The 22,009-nt window shown below is 30.2% G+C and overlaps 3 protein-coding genes across 3 annotated transcripts in view; 1 reads left to right on the forward strand and 2 right to left on the reverse strand.

Moving 5' to 3' along the window:
- The first annotated feature begins 143 nt into the window (after nt 1-143).
- Nucleotides 144-22,009, forward strand: part of Pka-R1 (protein kinase, cAMP-dependent, regulatory subunit type 1) — a 94,136-nt gene continuing 72,270 nt past the window's right edge. The window contains exon 1 of the mRNA XM_065502756.1: nt 144-1,186. Within this exon, the coding sequence (XP_065358828.1) occupies nt 1,010-1,186 (177 nt within the window). The 5' untranslated portion in view covers nt 144-1,009. The remainder of the gene's footprint in view (nt 1,187-22,009) is intronic.
- LOC135955993 (protamine-like) lies at nt 1,968-2,762 on the reverse strand. Its single transcript, XM_065506446.1, has 2 exons — nt 2,305-2,762; nt 1,968-2,241 (listed from the first exon to the last, which is right to left on the reverse strand). The coding sequence occupies exons 1-2, from the start codon at nt 2,581-2,583 to the stop codon at nt 2,074-2,076; spliced, it is 447 nt and encodes a 148-aa protein (XP_065362518.1). The 5' UTR covers nt 2,584-2,762; the 3' UTR covers nt 1,968-2,073.
- On the reverse strand, nt 5,121-5,892 carry LOC135955264 (protamine-like). The gene is made up of 2 exons (XM_065505600.1): nt 5,401-5,892; nt 5,121-5,333 (listed from the first exon to the last, which is right to left on the reverse strand). Exons 1-2 carry the CDS (start codon nt 5,629-5,631, stop codon nt 5,211-5,213), a joined length of 354 nt encoding a protein of 117 aa, XP_065361672.1. The 5' UTR covers nt 5,632-5,892; the 3' UTR covers nt 5,121-5,210.

Genomic DNA, 22,009 nt, shown 5'->3' on the forward strand with positions numbered 1-22,009 from the left:
ACTGTTATTAAAATCAACCGCTTTATTAGAGCTCTGTTATTGCCATTCTCAAATTTCATTTGACATTTCTTCTCTATTCCCTTTTTGTAACATTGCAAAATCAACACCAAAAGAGAATTACAAAAATCGTAGACGGAATAGAAGGAAAAAAGAAAGAAAAAAATAAAACACAGTGAAAAAACCAATTATTACATTTAATTCTACATAAAACAAGTGTGTAATTTATTTATTAATTTCATAGATAAACAAAAAACCCCAAACATAATACATTTACAACAACATGAAATTACCACAAATAAACAGAATTTAATACGTTTTACCATTAAATTACAAGTGAAAATATCATTTTACACAAGAACAAAGACCAGGCAAAAGGCCGTCAAAAATACAAGTAGAAAAATCGTGAAAAAGGTGGTGGTAGTAGAGCAAAGTGATAAAAAAACGATAAAATAAAAGTGATTTATTAAAAAAAATAAAAATTATTAAACCAATATCATAAGCATATTAAAAAGAATTTTAAGTAATTAACATTTAATATATAAATTGTACAAGAAACATATGAAATTACATTGTTTTTAAGGGCACAAAGTGCGTCGTAGTTAACTATTTAGTAGAAGAAGAAAAGGAGCTACACAAAAATTAAACGAAGTACATTTTTCATATTTTTAGCCTTAACAAATTGTGTTAGAGTGTAGGTGCTGACTGGGGTTGCTGTTGGTTCTATAGCTTTTATTGTTGTTGCTGGTTGTTGGTTTGGTTACTGATCCAACCACTCATCCGTAAGCAAGCAAGTTTCAAAGGAAAACCAAAAGGACACTGAACAAGACTCTATAGCCAATTTATTTTCAAGTACATACGCACTGAACTAAGAATTTTATACTTGAACAGTTTGGTAATTGTTGCTTGTAACAATAAAAGTGTTTTACAGCCCCTACTCCACTGCTACTACTACTGCTGTTTTTATTTTTCTGCGTTTAGTTGCTGTGCCGTTTGTAAGTGAGGATCGTGCATGTTTTCCAACATGGCCAACACTTTGGAGGAACAACAAAGCTTACGCGAATGCGAAAATTATATACAATCTCATGGTATACAACGTGTTCTCAAGGATTGCATTGTACAGCTGTGTGTCAGTCGCCCAGAAAATCCCATACAGTTTTTGCGACAGTATTTTCAAAAATTAGAAAAGGTAAGTTCTTATTTGAGTATTTTTTTACTTTAAGAAATTTCCAATTAGAATCTATTAAGATTAAGTGGAGAGACAACAACCTTTCGAATACATATTCAGTATTTCACAATTAGTGAATTTATCATGTCATATTTTCATAATGTTCTAATATTTCACAATTCACGGCTCAGCTTATCCGGCTCTTAGGCGTTTGTCGCTGGTCTCTGCTGGTTGGTTACGACAGCACAAGGTGAAACTGAATGAAGGCTCAGGACATAAATTTCCACTAAATAACTATCTACTATATTCATTAAATAATTCAAATACAACATAAAAAATAAAGGACCTATAACAGATTCTTGCGGAACACCACTTGTAACCTCCAGAGCACCGGAATCTCTACCAGCCAATGCTACGAACATAGATCTTTCGTGTCTATATGAGTAAGCAAGTTTACACGCTGAAAAATACAAATTTATTTCATAGTTTCATAACCATTTTCTAGTGAACTACTTACTCTATCGAAAGCTTTCGATAAATCCAATGATAGTATTTAGTTTACTTCTTATAGTATCAGTTATACTTATTAAAAGAGTATTATTAACATGAAGAAATTCATTACAATTGTTATAATGTATCATCTGATACTTAAGATATTCGAAAATCTTTGAAAGTGTCGGAATCACTGAAATTGGATGTATCTTTTCCAACAAAAAATAACTTCCCCCTTACAAGATATTATTTTTTTTTGTTCAAATACTTTTTTTCGAATCTCCAACAAATTCACCCACAAATCTTTTCATTATAAAATAACCTATTTATTTGAATTGTACGTTACATGGTCTTAACATTTTGTATTTCACAACAATTTATGATTTCCACAAACAAATTTATTACATTCGACTAGACTAACACACTTTAGTCTTACGGCGAGCAGCTGTTTTATAAGCTCTATTTCTTCTTGAAATAGCCGAACGATTACGTTTTGTTATCCTACCAACGCGGGGGCCCGTAGGGCGACCAGCTGGACCACACATAGCACTTGAATGTCTTCTACGTTTGGGAGCATAGAAAGCCTATTATTACACAGACAAATTTAGTATAAATATGCATAAAGCCAAAGCTATACAATTATTTACCTCTACTATAAAACGTTGTTTTTCCTCTTTTGATAAAGCTTTCCATGCTTTGGCTCCCTGACGAACAGTTTCTATTGCCGTCAAACCGCAACAGGTTTTTCGGTATTCACGTAAAAAATTCAAAAATGGATTACGCTGTACTGGTCCGGGTCTCATGCAACGTGCTGGTGCTGACGAAGGTGCTTGAGTGGTTGGGGTGGGGCATGATGTTGGGCATTTGGCATGTCTGACTCTGGTTGCCATTCTTGTAGTTCTACGCACTGGTGGACATTGTGCCATGGTTATGCGCGTTGGTGTTGTCGGACTGGTGGTTGTTTCACACACGTTTTCATTGGGTTTTTCAAAATATGACTGTATAGCGCCAATTTTAGCTACAAAAATTTAATTTGCAAGTCGAAAAAGAAATACAATTTATTTCACAAAATAAGTAAAAAATTTATTAATTTTCTTTCATTGATTTAAATGAATTTTAAAACAAGGCTGTATTTTTTTTTAATAAAAAAATGGTAATGTGGAGTTTGAACCGATTATATAAACTACTAGCTGTCCCGGTAAACGTTGTTCTACCATAGCTCACACACAGTTTGAAGACTCCCACTATAATAGTACTCGAGATATGCAATAATAAATTTTTATATTGTATGGGAGGTGCCATGCCCATTGTTCCTATATAGGTCAATTGTGAATCTAAACCATCCAGGGACCCACTCAAACACACAACAAATTTCGAAATCGACCCAGCCGTTAAGGAGGAGTTCAGTTACTAACACACGTACAGAAGAATTATATATATAATAATTACACAAGTTTAAAAAAATCTTTAGTTTTAAAAACTATTTAATAATTATTTAAAAAAAAGCTTGTGGCCGAACTAAGACAGATGACAGAATGAGATATATCTTAAAGGAAAATGAACTAGCTTTTATTACCTTCATGATTCTTTTTCCAAAATTTCGTCTATTTTTTAAATTTTTATGAAAATTAGCATTTTTCAGTGTTGATCCATTTTTACAATTATGGACAAACGAAGATAGCCTCGCTCCTTTTCAAAAATTTTGTCTGATTATTTTTTTTTTTGAAAATTAGCATTTTTCAATATTGATCCTCGGAAGAATTTTCAACAATTGCTGACAAACTAAGATAGATGATGGGATGAGACATACTTCATTTTAAAGAAAAATTACCCAGCATTTGTCACAATCATCGCTCTTTTTCCAAAATTTCGCCTATTTGTAAAATTTTTTATGAAAATTTGTATTTTTTAGTGTTGATCCTCGGTTGAATTTTCGAAAATTGTGGACAAACTAAGATAGATGATAGGATGGGACATACCTTATTTTAAATGGAAATGACCCAGAATTTGTCACCACCATCGCTCTTTTTTCAAAATTTCGCCTCACTATTTTTAATTTTTTTTGTTTGGAAAATAAGCATTTTTCAATATTGATCCTCGGAAGAATTTTCAACAATTATGGACAAACTAAGATAGGTGAGAGGATGGCACTTACCTTATTTTAAAGGGAAATGGCCCATCCTTTGTCAACATCATCGCTCTTTTTTCAAAATTCCGTCTGACTATTTTTAAAATTTTTATGAAAATTAGCATATTTCAGTGTTGATCCTTGAATGAATTTTCGGCAATTATGGATAAACTAAGATAGGTGACAGGATGGCACTTACCTTATTTTAAAGGGAAATGACCAAGACTTTGTCAACATCATCGCTATTTTTCAAAAATTGCGTTTGACTATTTTAAAATTTTTTATGAAAATTAGCATATATCAGTGTTGATCCTTGGATGAATTTTCGACAATTATGGACAAACTAAGATAGATGACAGGATGGCACATAGCTTATTTTAAAGGGAAATGACCCAGAATTAGTCGCCATCATCGCTATTTTTTAAAAATTTCGTCTGACTATTTTTAATTTTTTGGAAAATTTGCATTTTTCAATATTGATCCTCGGAAGTATTTTCGACAATAGTCGATAAACTAAGATAGATGACAGGATGATCCACCTCATTTTCAAGGGAAATGACCCAGCACTTGTCACCATCATCACTATTTTTGCAAAGTTGTATCTGACTATTTTTAAAATTTTTATGAAAATTAAAATTTTTCAGTGTTGATCCTCGGATGAATTTTCGACAATTATGGACAAACTTAGAGGAAATGACAATAGTGGACAAACTGTGATAGATGATAGGAAGAGACATACCTCATTTTAAATGGAAATGAACCAGCATTAGTAACCATTATCGCTCTTTTTACAAAATTTCGTCTGAATTTTGTTTAATTTTTTATGAAAATTTGTATTTTTCAGTGTTGATCCTCGGATGAATTTTCGACAATTGTGGACAAAATGAACCATTTATTACCATTATCGATCTTTTTCCAAAATTTCGTCTGGCTATTTTTAAAATTTTTATGAAAATTAGCATTTTTCAATCTTGTCCCATTAAGATAGCTTTTTCCCAGATTTGTCACCATTATCGCTCATTTTCAAAAATTTCGTCTATTTTTAATTTTTTTTTTTGGAAAATTTGCATTTTTAATCTTGATTGACAATTGTGGACATATTTTGGAAGTAAACTATAACCCACTAGCTAAAAAATTATACTTGAAATCCAACACTATTTAAAATTGATCGTTTTGAAGCCGTTTAATTTCGGTTTCATACCTGTTAACTATTTATTAGAATAATATCTGTTTATTCTTATGTGGAGCCGATGAGCCATGTGTAACATTTTTTTCCTTTTTAGATCAAATTACATTACATGTCCACTCTTAAATCAAACCCATTTTAAATTGCAATTATTTTTACTATTTTAACAAAAAAACAATTTTATTATACAAACAAAAATTTACAATTTGAAAAAGAAAAATAAAAAACAACTCAAAAACTTAACACATAGCACGACGTCTGGAACGACCAGCTCTTCTTGAGCTACTTCGTTTGGAAGATCTGCGACTGCTTGCCGGTCCACACATGTTACTTTGCCTTCTTCGTTTTGGAGCATAAAATGCCTTTAATTAAAACATATCAAAAGATAATTTCACAACTTTCATAAAATCTTTTATTTTATTTATTTACCTCCTTTATAAAGCGAAGTCGTTCCTCCTTGTTCAAACGTTTCCATTCTTTGGCACCAGCGCGAATTGTTTCTACTGGCGATAAGCCACAATTTTGCTTTCGAAATTGTCTCAAGAAATTCAAATAGGGATTACGTCCCACTGGTCCTGGTTTTAGGCAACGACCTCCTGATCGTCGACTTGATCGACCCCTACGAGCCGAGGGACGAGGACAAACCATTCCTCTTGCCATTTTGGGGGTACTTCTAATGGGTACACACTGTTCAGCACTATTTAATCTTGTTATAGTTGCACTATCGTTTAACGGCTCTTGGGTTGTTTCTTGATTTTGGATTGGTTTTTTTATAAGGGATTTTGCGGCACCAATTTTTACGTTTAATTTTTTTCACAAAAAATTTAAAAAAAAAAATTATATTTATAAGTTCAAGAAATCACAAATAATTTTCATATAAATATTTTTTTGAACTTTGAAAGAATTTAAAAACTATGTCAACTTGGATTTCAATAAAAGAAATTTTAATTTTTGGATTTCCAGTTTTAATATACATAAAAAAATTTAACTCTTTGGCCACAAATGTAAACAGATTTAACTAAACAAATGTCCTATGTATAATTTTACATAATTTTTTGTTAAATTTATTGATCGTCCAATCACCTACCAAACTATTTTCAAATAAGCCCATAGTTATCAGAGAAATTAATAAGTACTTTATATTTTCTCTCATGGAAATATTACTTGTTGACGCATCCTCTACACATTTCTCTATGAAACTCTCTGCTGCTTGTTTAAATTTAACTAGAATCGCAATCCCTCAGCACAATGCAACCTTAATAATTCTAAAACTCAAACTTTGTATGAATATGAAATCTCCTCAATGTTATCTCACCTAAGGTGTGTGTGTGAAAATATAAATTTTGTAAATGTACGTAGTTGTGTGGCTATTAGCACCCAATCAAATACTCATCAAGGCTGGTTATTTTGTAAAAAAAAATGTTCACAGCATATTTGTCAAACAACCCATACACATTTAAAGTATACACACAATTACTTACATTAATGTATCTATGGAAATTTTCAAAAAAAAGCAATTCACTGCAGAGAATCCCCGTTTTTAACAAGTCTCTTTGGCATAAATAACAAAACATTTCAAACATCCTACTTATCAACTAGCCAAACGTAAGAACGAACGAACGAATGAACCAACCAACCATCCAACTAACCAACGAACCGACCTAATGGACAAACTAACAAAACAAACAACAATTTTAACTACTGTTCATATGTGGACCTCAATTGACGGCCTATATATATGCTTTCAGTTTGAAACATACAAATATGTATACTTAAATATACAATTTCCTAGTCCAATACTCAAATATGTCTAACAATCAATAATCATATCAGGCACGACTATGAAAATGAAACATTCGCAGAAATGCCCTTCTCTTCTTTATTTGCTTAATCGTTTTCCGAATGTTAGCGACCAATATATATAATTACATTTGATTAGATTATATTTCAAACAATTTCATAAATTTTTCAATATACATATGTATCTACAAAAGCGTCTCTATTTCTCGCCTCGCTTTAAAAATTACCTACATTTCGGATACCAGGCCACACCATGATGTTATTAAGCCATGTAGTTTCCTGTTCTTCCTCTTGTATGCCTTCCTTTAATGTTAGCTCATGAAATTATTTATAATAGTTTATATTTTGGGTTCACATAATATGACCCAAATATGCTGTCTCCGTTTCTTTATAATGACAAGGAGCTCCCTAACGCGAGTTGTTAAGTTTTCCCTAATTAATTTGCCACGTAAAAAACATAAGGCAGGCATTTTATATATCAATGGACAGAGAATTTTGTCTACTTTTCAAAAATGTATAAAACTTTTGACAATTAAAAAATTCATGGAATTCTTTTTTGTAAAATATAAAAAAAAATGTTTTTTATTGAATTTATGCAAAGTAGTTTTTAATGAAGTTTCACAGTTATGAAGATTTTTATACCCTTCACCTTCGTGAGAAGGGTATATATAAGTTTGTTATTACGTTTGTAATTTCTATATTTTTCATTTCCGAAAGTATATACATATATTCTGGATCCTTATAGATATCGGAGTCGATTAAGCCATGTCCGTCTGTCTGTTGAAATCAATTTTCTGAAGACCCCAGATATCTTCGGGATCCAAATCTTCAATAATTCTGTCAGACATGCTTTCGAGAAGTTTGCTATTTAAAATCAGCAAAATCGGTCCACAATTGGCTGAGATATGAGGAAAAAACCAGGACAACCTCGATTTTTGACCTATATCTGGATTACTAAGTCATTAATATAGACAATATGGGTATCTAATGATAGATATTTCAAAGACCTTTGCAACGACGTATATAAGAGTTGGACCTACAATGGGTCAAAATCGGAAAAAATATTTTTTAACCCGAAAAAAAAAAATTAAAAAACAAAACATTTTTTTTGAAATTTAAAATAACAATTCAAAAAAACTTTTTTTAACAAAAAAAAAAATACTTTGGAAAAAAAAATTTGTTTACCTAAAAATATTTAAAATTTGTATTTTGAAGTATAATTTGGTGAAGGGTATATAAGATTCGGCACAGCCGAATATAGCTCTCTTACTTGTTCTATTTAAAATGGAAAAATAAAAACGATTTTTGAAATTTATTATCAGCAATACCACAATTCCCAAAAAAGTGTTGAAAAATCCCAAAAATGGGAATTTTTAGTTTTTTGGGTATAATATCGGGGTTATTGGAACCCTTACGAAATAATTAAAAACATATTGGGCCATCTAAAATCGGTTACTATATTTTGATATCGAATATGCGATTTGAGTATTTTTTTCCCAAAAAATTAGAGAAAAATCGCCTTTTTAAACTTTTTTAAATTCAAATGCATATAACTTTTGACTTAGTCATTATTTTTAAACAATTCTTTTTCTATTTGACACATACATTTTTGTTGTTAGTCCAATAAAGGAAAACTGGAGAAAATCGGGAAATATTTGGATACGGTGTTATCAAAAAACTGGAGTAGGATTGATAAAAATGTTGAAAATTTAATTTTCAAATTGCGAATATCTCCTAAGCTATAAGAGATAATTGATAGCTACGACGAGGGTCTTCTTCGAGAATTTTCTCGATGAGAAGATTCTTTATATGTATTTTTTTTTAAATGTAACATACCCGAGGTGTCCTACCATTGGTCGTGCCCCTGGTGGGACCATGAGGTCCATGTTCAAAACATAAACTCGACAACACTTCTTCTTTGTCCATGTTTCGGACTTACCGTTTAGAAGTTACATATTTATTTCCCTCTATTTTGTTTTTCTATACCACTGTGCGATTCTTGAAAAATTCTTTCGGAGTAGATGTTAAATAATAGTGGGGATAATATGCAACCTTGTCGGACTACCCTGAAAATTATAAGATTTTCTGTTAGCTCTCCGTTGACATAAACTTGCGCTGTTTGATGCAATACAGACATCTTATACAACAATACAACGCTACGACACCAATAATGAATTGGGCAAATGAATTTTCTTATTATCTAGACCTATAGACATACGAATTTCCATCAGTTTATCATTCAGCACCGTGTTGAAGTCTTTTTATAGTCAATGAAGCATAAGAAAACATTCTGTACATTTCTGCATTTCTGAACCATTACTTTCTCGCATTTTTCATAAATTTTAGATATACCAAGTATACAAATTTTAAGCCTGTTCATTTCGATCATTTCGGCTATGTACATTTCACGTACCAATGTTAAGATTTTGTTTTACCTCTGGGGATTCTTAGCACTCCCGTGTTACCAGAGATTGAGGGCCGTTCGTTATTGTTTGTATTCATATTAGTTTTCAAGGAACATTACTTCAGTGGTTTCCCGATGCCTTCTGTTGAGTTTATAGTTTTCCTTTTGTATATTCAGCCGGTCCTCTGGAGTACATACACTGTTTGCAGCCACCCATTGTGGGAACAGACGCTGCATCAAAAACAGTTAAGCTTCAGTGATTTTGCATTTTGGACATCACCTAATTACCTGAGACTCATCGATGTTCGCAAATGAAATTCGTCACATAAATCACTTCTGGTCATTCGTAAGTGAATGGCAATCAGAAAGCTTTCCACATCTGAGAAAGACCTCGACCCCCTTAGAAAAGCCCATCCATCCGCAAATTATCATCAAGACGATAGAGGGTGCTGTGGCTTAATTGATTAGCTCGTTTAATAATTAAGCTTTTTTTTTTTTTTTTCATTTTCATTTTTTTAGTATCTCATTATTTAATGAATTAACAATAAGTGGTACAAATCTTATATCTAATAATTATTATTTAATAAGTCCAGCTAGTGCCGGACGAAAAATTTTGTATTCATGGTTGTTTTGGTAAAATTGGCATTCTTCCTTCTAGATTAGGTCTGCTGTGTCCCACCTTCTTAATCGAGTGTGGCCACGGTTAACTAATATGTTGTGGGGCAATGAATTTGGGTCAATTTCAAGCTTTTTTAAATATTTGTCTGTATTCTTCGTGATCTCAGTTTTTACAAGGGACACGTTTAGATCTTTGTGTATATTCATTCTTAGAAACTTGTTTTGGCGTATTTGGATCTTTTCTATATTTGACGCTGAGGCCGTTCCCCATAGCTGTATGCCATGGGGCACGGCCTCATCATTATGCTTGAAATGGTATTTGTGGCCTGGGTTCGATTCCCAGCCGCTGCCAATCAACAACATCAGTTTATAATAATTATTAGTTTACTAATAACTAATATTTATCACAGCGCCCCCCTCCACTAAAACGCCACCGAAGTAAAATAATTAAATAAAAGGTTGTTGGCTTGACTAATGTGCCATCTCACCACCAGAGGCGCTGCAACCTGCACTAATAACAAACATAACGCGCAATTGCAGAGTTGTCGATTAAAAAGCTTTTCTCCTCCTTTCATCACCTTTTCTTCTAAACTCTAACCCCTTTCCAAAGAAAGTAACACAATTATATATAGGCATATTAATTGCCTGAGTGTTACTTCTCTTTAAAATAAAATTGACAAGTGGCTGTAGAACGTCAATATAACATTTTTCGATATTACGTTTTTGACAACTGTCATACATTGCTGACAACATTGTAAGATCTGACAACCGTCTATACATAGCTTAATCCCTGAAATTATGGCGTAAAATCAGTTACAAATGTATTTGAAAGTCCTTCTCTTCTGTGTGTATGTATGTGTGAGTGTGTGTGTGTGTGAATGTATCAATCAGGTCTACATCCTCATGCATAAATATAGATACATACAAACACACATCCTTAAAAACAGCCTGTTGAATATCAATACATACACAAAAACACTCACACACAATAAAATTCCTCGTAAATTGTATGCAAAGTAGTAGTGTTGCTGCTACTGCTACTGTTGCTGTTTTTATTGTTGTTGTTGTTGCTGCTGCTACTATTGTTGTGTCTGGTCATGCAAAGTTGTGTTCAGAGAGGAGGTTCAGTTTTCTTTTCATCCTGGCCAAGTGCGGTAGTGTTGTTGTTGTAGTTTCTCTTTTTGTATTTATTATTTATTGTTATTATTACAACTCGTACTCTCTATTGCAATATTCATCATCAAAAATCCTAATCTAATTGTAGTCGTACTTACGTATGTAAATGCGTTGCGTACCTGTGTGTCGTCTTTATGTATTTGGATTTTGTTTTTAATTGTTTGTGTAAAATCGTTGTGCGTATGTATTTGAGAAAATCGGAAACAGGAAATCAAATAATAAATTTATACAAACACATAAATAAAGCCTGCATTTGATTACGTGACATTTGTATTGTATAAAAAAGATAATCAAGAGAAAGAGAAATCGTATACACTCAACATGGGCAATTCCATGAATGTAAATCAAATTCAAACGGCTGTTGTTGATCGTTTTAAGGCCATTTCATTAACAACCGACGATAATGGAGTCATACGTATACGTTCCTTTTCGGATGGGGGAGCTCAACTGGCCGCTCGCATGGCGCAGCGCAACAGTCTTACCCAGCATAATCATGATGATCATGTGCCACCGCTAGAGGAACATCGTTATAGTTTTGATGTTGTACAGCGACAACGTTATACACGTACTTCTTGTACCACTATACCGGAAGAGGATATAGTAAGTTTGTATAAACGTATATTTATATATGTATGTATTTGAGTGTCTACTATGTATCATTGTTTATATTTGTGTTATTGTGTATCCCAGTATTTGAGTGGTTCTGTGTGTCTGTATGTATGCTTGTTTAAATACTTAAACGGATACAGCAATTAGGCAGACAGCCTTTTACTCAGGCAATCACATGCAGCCATTCGATTTTCTCCCCCTTTATATTGTTGCTGCGACATGTTTCAAATCTGCTAAAGACATCATCATCATCATCATGGCTTGACGGTTTCAAATTAACAAATACTAGCATTAAAAACAAACAACAACAAAAAATGTGTAACAAGAAAATCAATAATTCAATAATTTATAGATAAAATGTTAAAAATAAACCACCATCTAATTATGTTGTTTATATTAAATGGTTTTTATTTTATAAAACTTTTTGTTGTTGTTATAAAAGCCCATTAGATATGTATGTATGTTTGAGCTTAATAGTCTAAAAATTAATTAAAAAGAGTACCTTAATTGAATTGAAAAATTAAATGAATAAACAAACTAAATTACATGTCTGTTAATAAAGTGCTGTAATTATGAGTACATTAGCATTAAATATTGTAATATACATACACATAATTTATTCAAATTTTTTGAACGAAAGTTTTCAGACTTTGTTCAAGTTTGGTACCCATATATCCTATGAGTAGGGTTTTTAATTTCCCGACCTTTTTTGATTCCCGGGAATCGGTAACATTTTTCTCTACATTCCCGGATACCCGGCTATTCCCGAAATATATAATAATACTGTAAACTATGAATATTATAGCAAAATTTCATATAAAAACTTAGTATTATAATCATTATATATAGAGCTTCGTATTAATTAATTCAATTTGACCTTAATTCACTAAAATCTTAATCGGTATCATTTCATAAATCCATTCCCAATAACTAATTCTTTAGCTTCCTTCAAAAGCTTCATTTAAATTGAATTAATTTTGAAGTTAATTAATAACAGAATTTATTTAAACTTTGAATGATTAAATTTTTGTTGATTCAAATCTACTACAAATTAAGTTAAAATATTTTTTCTTCATTCAGTTTTATTTAGATTTTAATCATTTTCAAAATTAATAGAAAAAAAATTTCTTAACCCTTTTAGTAAAAGGAATGAATTCAATACATTTAACTGAATAGTTAAGAGATCAAATTTATGTTGATTTCGAAAATTTCAAAATTACTGGATTCAAAGTTGAATTTTTTATAATAGAACATCTGCAAAACACACTCATTATAAAGCTAGCATTGTTACTAAAATGGCCAAAATCAATTCTATACTTGAAAATACCAAATGGTGTGCATCCATCAAAAGTTGTTCTTTGTTCTACTAGTGTCTTCTGGAATAATTCGCACCGGTCAATCTTGGTATTGAAGAATATTCACTTTTATTTCCAGATCGTGCAGTTTTCCATATGCTTTTTTAAATGTTCATTCGAAAAACCCCAAATAAATAATAATAATAAGCGGAGATATAAACGAAAAACGGTCATTCCCACGACAGCCGGTTCTACGCACTGGAATGACCCGTGTTCACTCGACCAAAAATGTAAAAAAAAAACTTTTCACTTTTTTTTTTAAATAGAGTTCTAACTTATTTTCTTTGTAGTTTCGTCAGTTTTTAATTACCGGGAATCCCGACTAAAAATCCCGGGAATCGGGTATTGAAAAATTGGCAAAATTCCCTACCTATGAGCCATTTTGAATTTTTCTAATTTTGAAAATCTTGCAATTCAATTCACGATTTGCGATTTATGAAAGGTGACAAAATTCGTCAAACTATGTAAGTTTATGTATTCATAGCTTGTAAAGTTGTGGCTCGATTTGGTTAATTTTGAAACCATGTGATAGGTTATATTGTGTCATATTTAAATTATAGAACTACATAGGACATATTAATATAAAAGTGCATTCATAATGCAAATGTAATTTTCTGATGCAGTTTTAACAAATTTCTACCCTTTTGATTTTTACTACTTTTTAATGTACTAAAATGTGAAATATTTAGAAAAGAGCGCTATAAACAATATATAACTTATATAAAACATATGAAAGTTCGGCATAGCCGAATCTTATATAAAACAACTAAGAGAGCTATATTCGGATGTGCCGAATCTTATATACCCTTCACCAAATTTTACATCAAAATACAAATTTGAAATATTTTTAGGTAAACAAAATTTATTTTTGTTAAGAATTAGTGTGCTGATTTTTTTTCGAATTGTTATTTTCATTTTTTTTAAATTTTAAAATATTTTTTTTAAATTTTAAAATTATTTATTTTTAAATTTTAAATTTTTTTTTTTTAAATTTTAAATTTTAAAAAAAATTTTTGGTTTTTTAAATTTGTTGGTGAAAAAAAAATTCCGGTTAAACATTTTTTTTACGATTTTGACCCATTGTAGGTCCAACTTACTATGGTCTTATATACGCGTTGCAAAGGTCTTTGAAATATCTATCATTAGATATCCATATTGTCTATATTAATGACTTAGTAATCCAAATATAGGTCAAAAATCGATGTTGTCCTGGTTTTTTCCTCATATATCAGCCGTTTGTGGACCGATTTTGCTGATTTTAAATAGGAAACTTCTCGAAAGCATATCTGACTGAATTATTGAAGATTTGGATCCCGAAGATATCTGGGGATTTCAACAGACTGACGGACAGACAGACAGACGGACATGGCTTAATCGACTCCGCTATCTATAATGATCCTGAATATACCTACAGACGAACATGGTTATACAGATCCAGAATATATATACTTTATGGGGTCACAAATGAAAAATGTAGAAATTATAAACGGGACAAGAAGGTCTACTGTTTTGAACAAAATTTGTAATAAAAAAGTCCTAAAGTCTAAAATCTCAAAATAACTTGCATTGCGCTGTAAAAATAAACCTAAAAATCAAAAGGGTAGAATTGCTTTGGCATTAAGAATTTATAATTTCCAATTATACCATTTAAGATGATCATAATAACCTTTCATTGATTCCCGAATCAACAATATTGGTCTAGAGATTTACAAGATATGAATACATAAACCATAGATGACAACTAGATAAGTAACTGAGAGAAATATACCTAAGTGTTGTAAAAAACCGAAACAAAATGTTTATAAACATGAGTTAATTTTTGGTGTTACAAACAAAATTTCAATATCTCAATTAGATTCAAAAATATGCCACCTTCAAAAATATTGCACTTTTTCATAGTAAATTTTTTTTTATAAATTTTCTTAATATTTTATTCAACAACAAGTCAATGGTTCCGACATTTTATACTAAAATATGAAAAAGTGCAATATTTTTTGTAAGACCAAAAATTAACTTATCAAATCAAAAAAAAAAAAATAATTGTTCGGAATAAATGTGGATCAAATTGTTCCTAATATTTGCAAATTTTAGTTTTAGAAACTCAATAAATATGTAATAAAAAATTTGTTAAAAAAATTCAATGAAATTGAATTGAAATTCCTAAAAATTGGAGCGAAAATCCCAAAAAAATTATTTTTTTAAAATTTTGCCCATAGGATTCACCTTTCCTTCGGGGCTGGGAAAATACTTTGGGGATAAATAGAAAATAAATACATCAAGGTTTTCAAAGCTGACATTTTGATAAATGAAATTTTACATGCTGTTTTGTTGTTGGGCAAGAGACTTGCGCAACTAAATTTCCTAGTGTGAAAGGGGTCTTATTTTTATATCCGTAATTGATATTGCTCTGAAATCGTTTGTATATTATTAGTAATATAGTTGTCTAACTATCAAAATTCGAGTCCATATAGTCCAAAAGTGGACCAAGGTATGGCCAAAATGCCTATAACTCGGAAATTATAAGAGATAAATAGCACACGCAAGCAAGATCTATATCAAAAATATAAAAATCTTTGAAATCGGAAAAATGGCACGAGTTTAAAAATTTTACATGTAGAAAGTACCCTACACGCAGAGAAAAAATATAGTTGGGCATGGTTACTGTAACCATTTCAATACTGTTACAAGTTTTTTAACTATATTATAGTCACATTAACCATTTACATGATTGTGGTAACCATAATATGGTTAACTTACGATTCACATGATTGTCTCAACCATATATATGGTTACAGTAAACATATACATATATGTTTGTGACAACCATTTATATGATGAATATATAATCTGAGAACAACATATTATAATCTGAGAACAACATATTATGATAAAATTATTCATCATAAATATGGTTGCCACAAACATATATATGTTTACTGTAACCATATATATGGTTGAGACAATCATGTGAATCGTAAGTTAACCATATTATAGTTACCACAATCATGTAAATGGTTACTGTGACTATAATATAGTTAAAAAACTTGTAACACTATATAAATGGTTACAGTAACCATGCCCAATTATATTTTTTCTCTGCGTGTACTTTGAGCCCCCATACCGCTGTCCCTAAGAATTTGTAAGGCCCATTTTAATAATTTAAACTAGAGTACTCCTTGGCTACGCTCTCTATATAGTTCAAATAGTGTTATTAGTTTAGAACTTTTTCGCTTGAAACACAACAAAAATTTGTTTAAACTAACAAAATATATTAGGACATTATGACAATATGACCAACTAGTAGACCGTGTGAATACCCCAATTGGCTTCAAAGGCTTCGATTTCCTCTCTTATCCGTTTTGTTATACTTGTTCCTGGGTTTGTTTCAATCATTACATCTTTATTGAACTTTCTGATTGCTTTGGAAACATATATCACGATCACGATCACATTTAAATTTTTACTTTTTTTCTACTTAAAAGCATATAAATTCATGCTTATGAAATGAGTCCAACTATTAAATTATAATTATGTAAAGATTGTTCTGCTTTTCAAAGCCTATTCAAAAAATCCATAATAAAATAAAAGCAGTTGCAAAGAAAATAAAGAAAATTTAACAGAATAATTCCTTATAGGTTAATTTTTATAACATAATTTTTATCCGAAATTTACAAAGTAGCTTTAAACTTTATAATTAATAAGACACTTTTTATTCTCTAAATTCAGAAGCAAGTTTTTCTTTAACAATTAGTATTTACCTGAAATAATCAACTTAATTTTTGGAAAAATATTACTCATACCACATGTAGTCCACGCTATGTGTATTTTCATTATAAAATAAAGGCTTTTCAAAAAAAAAATTATTAAACTAAAATATATTGAATAATGTGCTGGTCACTCTTGAGCACAACTTTCAAAAGCTTTCTCTCTATATTCCATTCTTTTATTTCTTCAGAAATTAAGTGATACAAAACAAATACAAACAAAAGCTTTCACACTTAAATAAACTGCAGTTTTGCACTTGAAATTTTATTTATTTACAAAAAGGGTTACCAAATTGAGTTTCATATGTTTTAAAAAGGGATTTCTTAGGAAAATTCTTTGAAAAAAGTACCTAAATTCAAAATAAAAAATAAAATTGTCTGTGTATTACGTCAAACAATTTATTAAAACATGTTTGCGGAAGTTTTAAGTTACTTGCAGCTATAAGAAGTAATTCTGCAAAATTAATTAATATAATTAATATTTAGGACTTTCGAAATCTAAAATTTAGCAACCCTGACAGAAGCAAATAAAAGCTCAGGATACAAAAACCCAAAAATAAATACAAAAACACAAACACTAACAACACACACACACTTACATATGTTTTCCCTCTCACTTAAACACTCTCACTGAACAAGAAATTTCTCTTTGCATTTCTTGTGATTTTGCGGAGTAGAAGTTAATATAAATTTGAATGATTATGAAGGTCATTGAGTCGTCACGAAGTCTTTTTCTTCTAGTCTGTAATAATATGTATAAAAATAACATGTTTGTACGTTCGTTCTGTTCTTTTTTTTTGAAACGAAAAGGCTAAAGGATATTTATGGCTAAATTTATACCTACCAAGTATAATGGCACTAATAGAGGGTTTCAATTCGTTACATACTTGAACATAAATAATATTCAAATATAAATATATGTAGGTTCATATGTACATATACTTGTTTTTATTTGTGAGTATGTATGTATTTACTTATGTACTTGTGCTGTAAGTGAGAGTATTTTGTGTTATTGTTTATTTGTTGTTTTTATTTTCTTTCTCCCAGCAATTTATAATAACTTGTCAACAATGTTTGTTGTTGTTTTTTATTTTTTTTTTGCACAAAGGTTTACAAATACATGCCCCGTTCTGTAAGTTGGTCTAAGGGGGGTTCTTTTTCGGTGTTTTTTTTTCCAAAGTGTGGCCATACTAGTTGGATCATCTTGAAATTTAAATCTCCAAAAATTCCAAAAAGAAGTTTTACATTTCTTTTTTGTTTAATGCTCTTAAAATTTATTGTTATAATAGTTTTTGGCTTGAGAAGGTCTACCAATATTTATATTCTACAAAACCATAGTGGGTTAGTGCCTACGTTTGTAACGTGGAAAAATATTGTCCCAACACCCACCTTAAAGTATAACAATCTGCTCAAGATTACTTTCTGAGTCGATTAAGCAATGTACGTCCATTCATGTAGACCTTGCACTACCCCAAGGACGAAGCTTATTGAATTTGGTTAGAATCGGTCCATTATTTCTCCTAGCCCCCATAGAACTGCCCTATCTGAAAATAGTTAAGCTCTCAAAAATTTCTTAGTTATATAGATATCCAAAACAAATTCAGCACAAATAAGTTTTATATAAGCCGAACTCGATAGGTCCTTAATTACTCATAGCTTCCATATAAAGCGCACTTCCGAAAATCACTTTAACTAGTCATTTCTCTCATACCAATTTTAAAAGAAAACTGTTTATAATAATCTTCTCGGTACTTTCTAACTTATTTTATCCTTCGCCATGAGTGGCAAGGGTATACAGATATAAGTTTGTCATTCCGCTTGTAATTCCTGCATTTTTCATTTGCGACCCCACAAAGTATATATATGGTTCGTTATAGATAGCGAAGTCGATATAGCCATGTCCGTCTGTATGTTGAACTTTCCGTAGCCCGCAAATAACTTACATACATGATTCATACATCAATATATCGGGAATTCTTGCTATTTAAAATCGACAAAATCGGCCCACAAATATAACAAATAAAACGGCCCACAGATATAAAGAAAAAACCGGGACAACCTCGATTTTTGCCCTATTTTTGTTCTATATCTGGACTACTAAGTCATTAATATAGACAATATGGATATCTACTGATAGATATTTCAAAGTCCCTTGTATGTATATAAGGTTGTATGTAGTAAGTTGGACCTACAATGGGTCAAAATTGGGAAAAATATTTTTTAACCCGAATTTTATTTTTAACAAAAAAATTTTTTTGCCATAAATTGTTTTTCCAAACATTTTTTTGTCATAAATTTTTTGTCCAAATTTTTTTTAATTAAAATTAAATTAAAAAAAAATTTGGAAAAAACTTTAAAAAAAATTTAAAAACTACACTCAGGTCTCGTTTTATGCGGATTCAAATTTATGCGATTTTTAAAATTAATTTTTTTTTATAATTTTAAAAGATTTTAAAATTTTAGTGATTTTTTAAGCTTTTTTACCGTTTTTAAATTAAACCAATCACTGATATCAAGAGTTGCATATGCAACTTAAACATTCAAAACCTCAAAGTTTAATGACAAATTATTTTTCAAGAAAAGAAACAATGGACAATAGTGATGAAAATTATATTTTACCATATGATGACAATATGATTATATCATCTAGTGATGAAAGCGACTTTGAACAATTCCAAAACGATGCAGACAATTATTCAGTGATTTAGATTAATCATACATATTTACAGAATTTCCTTAAAACATGTTTTAAGTAATTTTTTTTTCGGATCATTTTCACTTTTCCTGTAGTTAATGAATTAATATTATATTTTTTTTAACGATTTTTGTTTTTATTGTTTTAGTAAATTAAATAAAAATATTTTTGTTGATTTTTTTTATGCGATTTTGTTCTGATTTTTTAATTAAAATCTGAATTTATGCGGTTTTTCAGAATTTTGGAACGAATTACTAGTTTTTATATGGAGCTAGAGTATCGTTTTATGCGAATTCAATTTATGCGAATTTTTTTGGAACGCATCTATCGCATAACGAGACCTGAGTGTATTTGGAAAAAAAATTTCTAAAAAAAAATTAAATTTTGTTTAATTAAAAATATTTAAAAAAAAAATATTTTTAAGTATAATTTGGTGAAGGGTATATACGATTCGGTACGAATATAGCTTTCTTACTTGTTTTTTATTGTATTTGTACTAATAGATTTTAGTTTATTAAGGGACATTTACATTATGACTTTAAGTCATGACTTAATATTATTTGTTAATATTAGAAAATTTACGAGAAAACGTTTAATGACATTTTCTCTTTAGTAATTATTGTTCACATTGCATACATCTTATAAAATGATTCAATCAACAAAAAATTAATACAAAAATTTGAAATGAAGCCGAACAATATTTCATTTGATTATGTTCATGTTCCAATGTCACGTTCTGGTACCTAAATCATCGTTTGTTATCAGCTCTCTGATATCGTTTTAATCAAGTGACTGAACACTGTAATTCAAATCAAAATTTAGTTGCATTAATTAAAACATTTCCAGAACTAATCCCAATAACAAACGTGGCGGAAAAATTTGTCACGTTATAAATGTCGAGTGCTAAATCATACTAAAGGTTGTTAAAAACAACGAATGAAAATATTTCAACATTACAACTATCAACATTAGGTTAAAACCAATCGCTTTATATAATTTTGTTTCAATTCGCAAATTTTTGCATTTTTCAGCCACGGCAGAAAAAATCGGTCGTTAAGAATGGATCAAATTGAAATTGTATGTTCTTAAAGGAATTGTTAAGGTTAGGTACCTTTACAACTTTAAAGGAAAATTAGTGGTTTAAATTTGTTTATAAACTATCTGATTCGAAAAATGTCTCTTTCGAAATGAACTACGCATGTTTTCCAGATTTAACGAATTCGGTGTTCATAATAAAACAATAGAATTTATAGATTTTATACCGATTAAAACTACGTGTATGTCAATATTATATTATATACACTTAAAAATGTTGGACCAACATTGTACAAGCAAATATAGTAATTTTAGAACTCTGGTAAACGTCTAAAGGTACGTTCACATAGATCAAATATTTATCCATTATTTCTTAATTGAAGAGCAAATGACGTCAAACTATATAATAATGATCTTATATTGTGATATTTTCTAAACTGAATCATGTTTATTGAAAGAAATATTGGTTCAATGAAAAGAGAAATATCGATTTTTTTACGGGTTATGCATTTTTTGTGAAACAATTCAACAATGTGAACGTATCTTAAGACTACTTATTCGATAAAAACTGGTTTAATTTAGTATTTAAAATTCCCGAGAATGAAACGATTTTTTAATTTCCTCCCGGGAAGGGAGAAAGTCCTGGAAATAACTTATAACTATTTACATTAAGCGTTCAACAGAATTTATATTCTAATCTTAAATTATATTCTAATCTTAAATCTGCTTATGTGGCAACATTGTCTTCTAGAGTCTAGTTTGGTATTATCTGTAAATATTTGAGAAAATTTCAAAATTCCTCATAATATAAATTACAATTCCTATTTGAAGGACACATCCCCGCATCTGGCAACATTGCCTTTTTGTATCTATTTTGGCATCATCTTTATGAGTGTGAGAGTGAGTGAGTGTTTGTTTGTGTGCGATGTATTTCGTATTTGTATGTTGTCTGTGTAACATGTAAGTTTTGCAAACCAAGTTCAGTTGCCAATCAATTTTCAACACTAACACTTGTGTTTTCATTTAGCTCCCAAAAAAAAATAAACATCTCTTACGCGTTGACGTTTTATGTTGTGTTATTATTGTATCATTAGACTTGTCATTGTATTTGTATTCAATTTATTTGTCGCCTAAACGTTTGTATCTGTGAGCGGGCATAAGTGCGTATAAATTCATTTGCAATTGCTTACATTTAAAAGTGTTGTATATACTAAACATTGCAATTATAACAGATAAATACACAAATTAACTACTTTTATGGAAAAGCGGGAATTCTACATTTTGTTGAAGTGACTAATTGAAAAAAGTTTGCTTAAATTTTATATCAAAAATAAAATAAAAAACTGAAAATAAACTGTAGAGTTTGTGGTAATTGTTGCATTTTAATCGCTTCAATCTCTTTTACGTGCCCATTTATTGTTCTATAATAAATTGTTTATTGTTTGCAATTGTTTACTCATATTCTATAACGTGACACAGTGTATGTTCGTATATTTATTTGTTTACTTATGCTAAAACGGTCACGGCAATAATAATTATTATTATTATTGTTATTATAATGTGTTAATAATATTTTCTTTTT

Source organism: Calliphora vicina, chromosome 3 (genome assembly GCF_958450345.1).
Source record: "Calliphora vicina chromosome 3, idCalVici1.1, whole genome shotgun sequence".
Lineage (NCBI taxonomy): Eukaryota > Metazoa > Arthropoda > Insecta > Diptera > Calliphoridae > Calliphora > Calliphora vicina.

Coding starts and splice junctions, on each gene's coding strand:
- LOC135955993 (XM_065506446.1), bottom strand. CDS start 2,583: ATGGCACAATGTCCACCAGTGCGTAGAACTACAAGAATGGCAACCAGA. Junction 2,242..2,304: donor AACAACGTTTTATAGTAGAG/GTAAATAATTGT, acceptor GTGTAATAATAG/GCTTTCTATGCTCCCAAACG.
- LOC135955264 (XM_065505600.1), bottom strand. CDS start 5,631: ATGGCAAGAGGAATGGTTTGTCCTCGTCCCTCGGCTCGTAGGGGTCGA. Junction 5,334..5,400: donor GACTTCGCTTTATAAAGGAG/GTAAATAAATAA, acceptor TTTTAATTAAAG/GCATTTTATGCTCCAAAACG.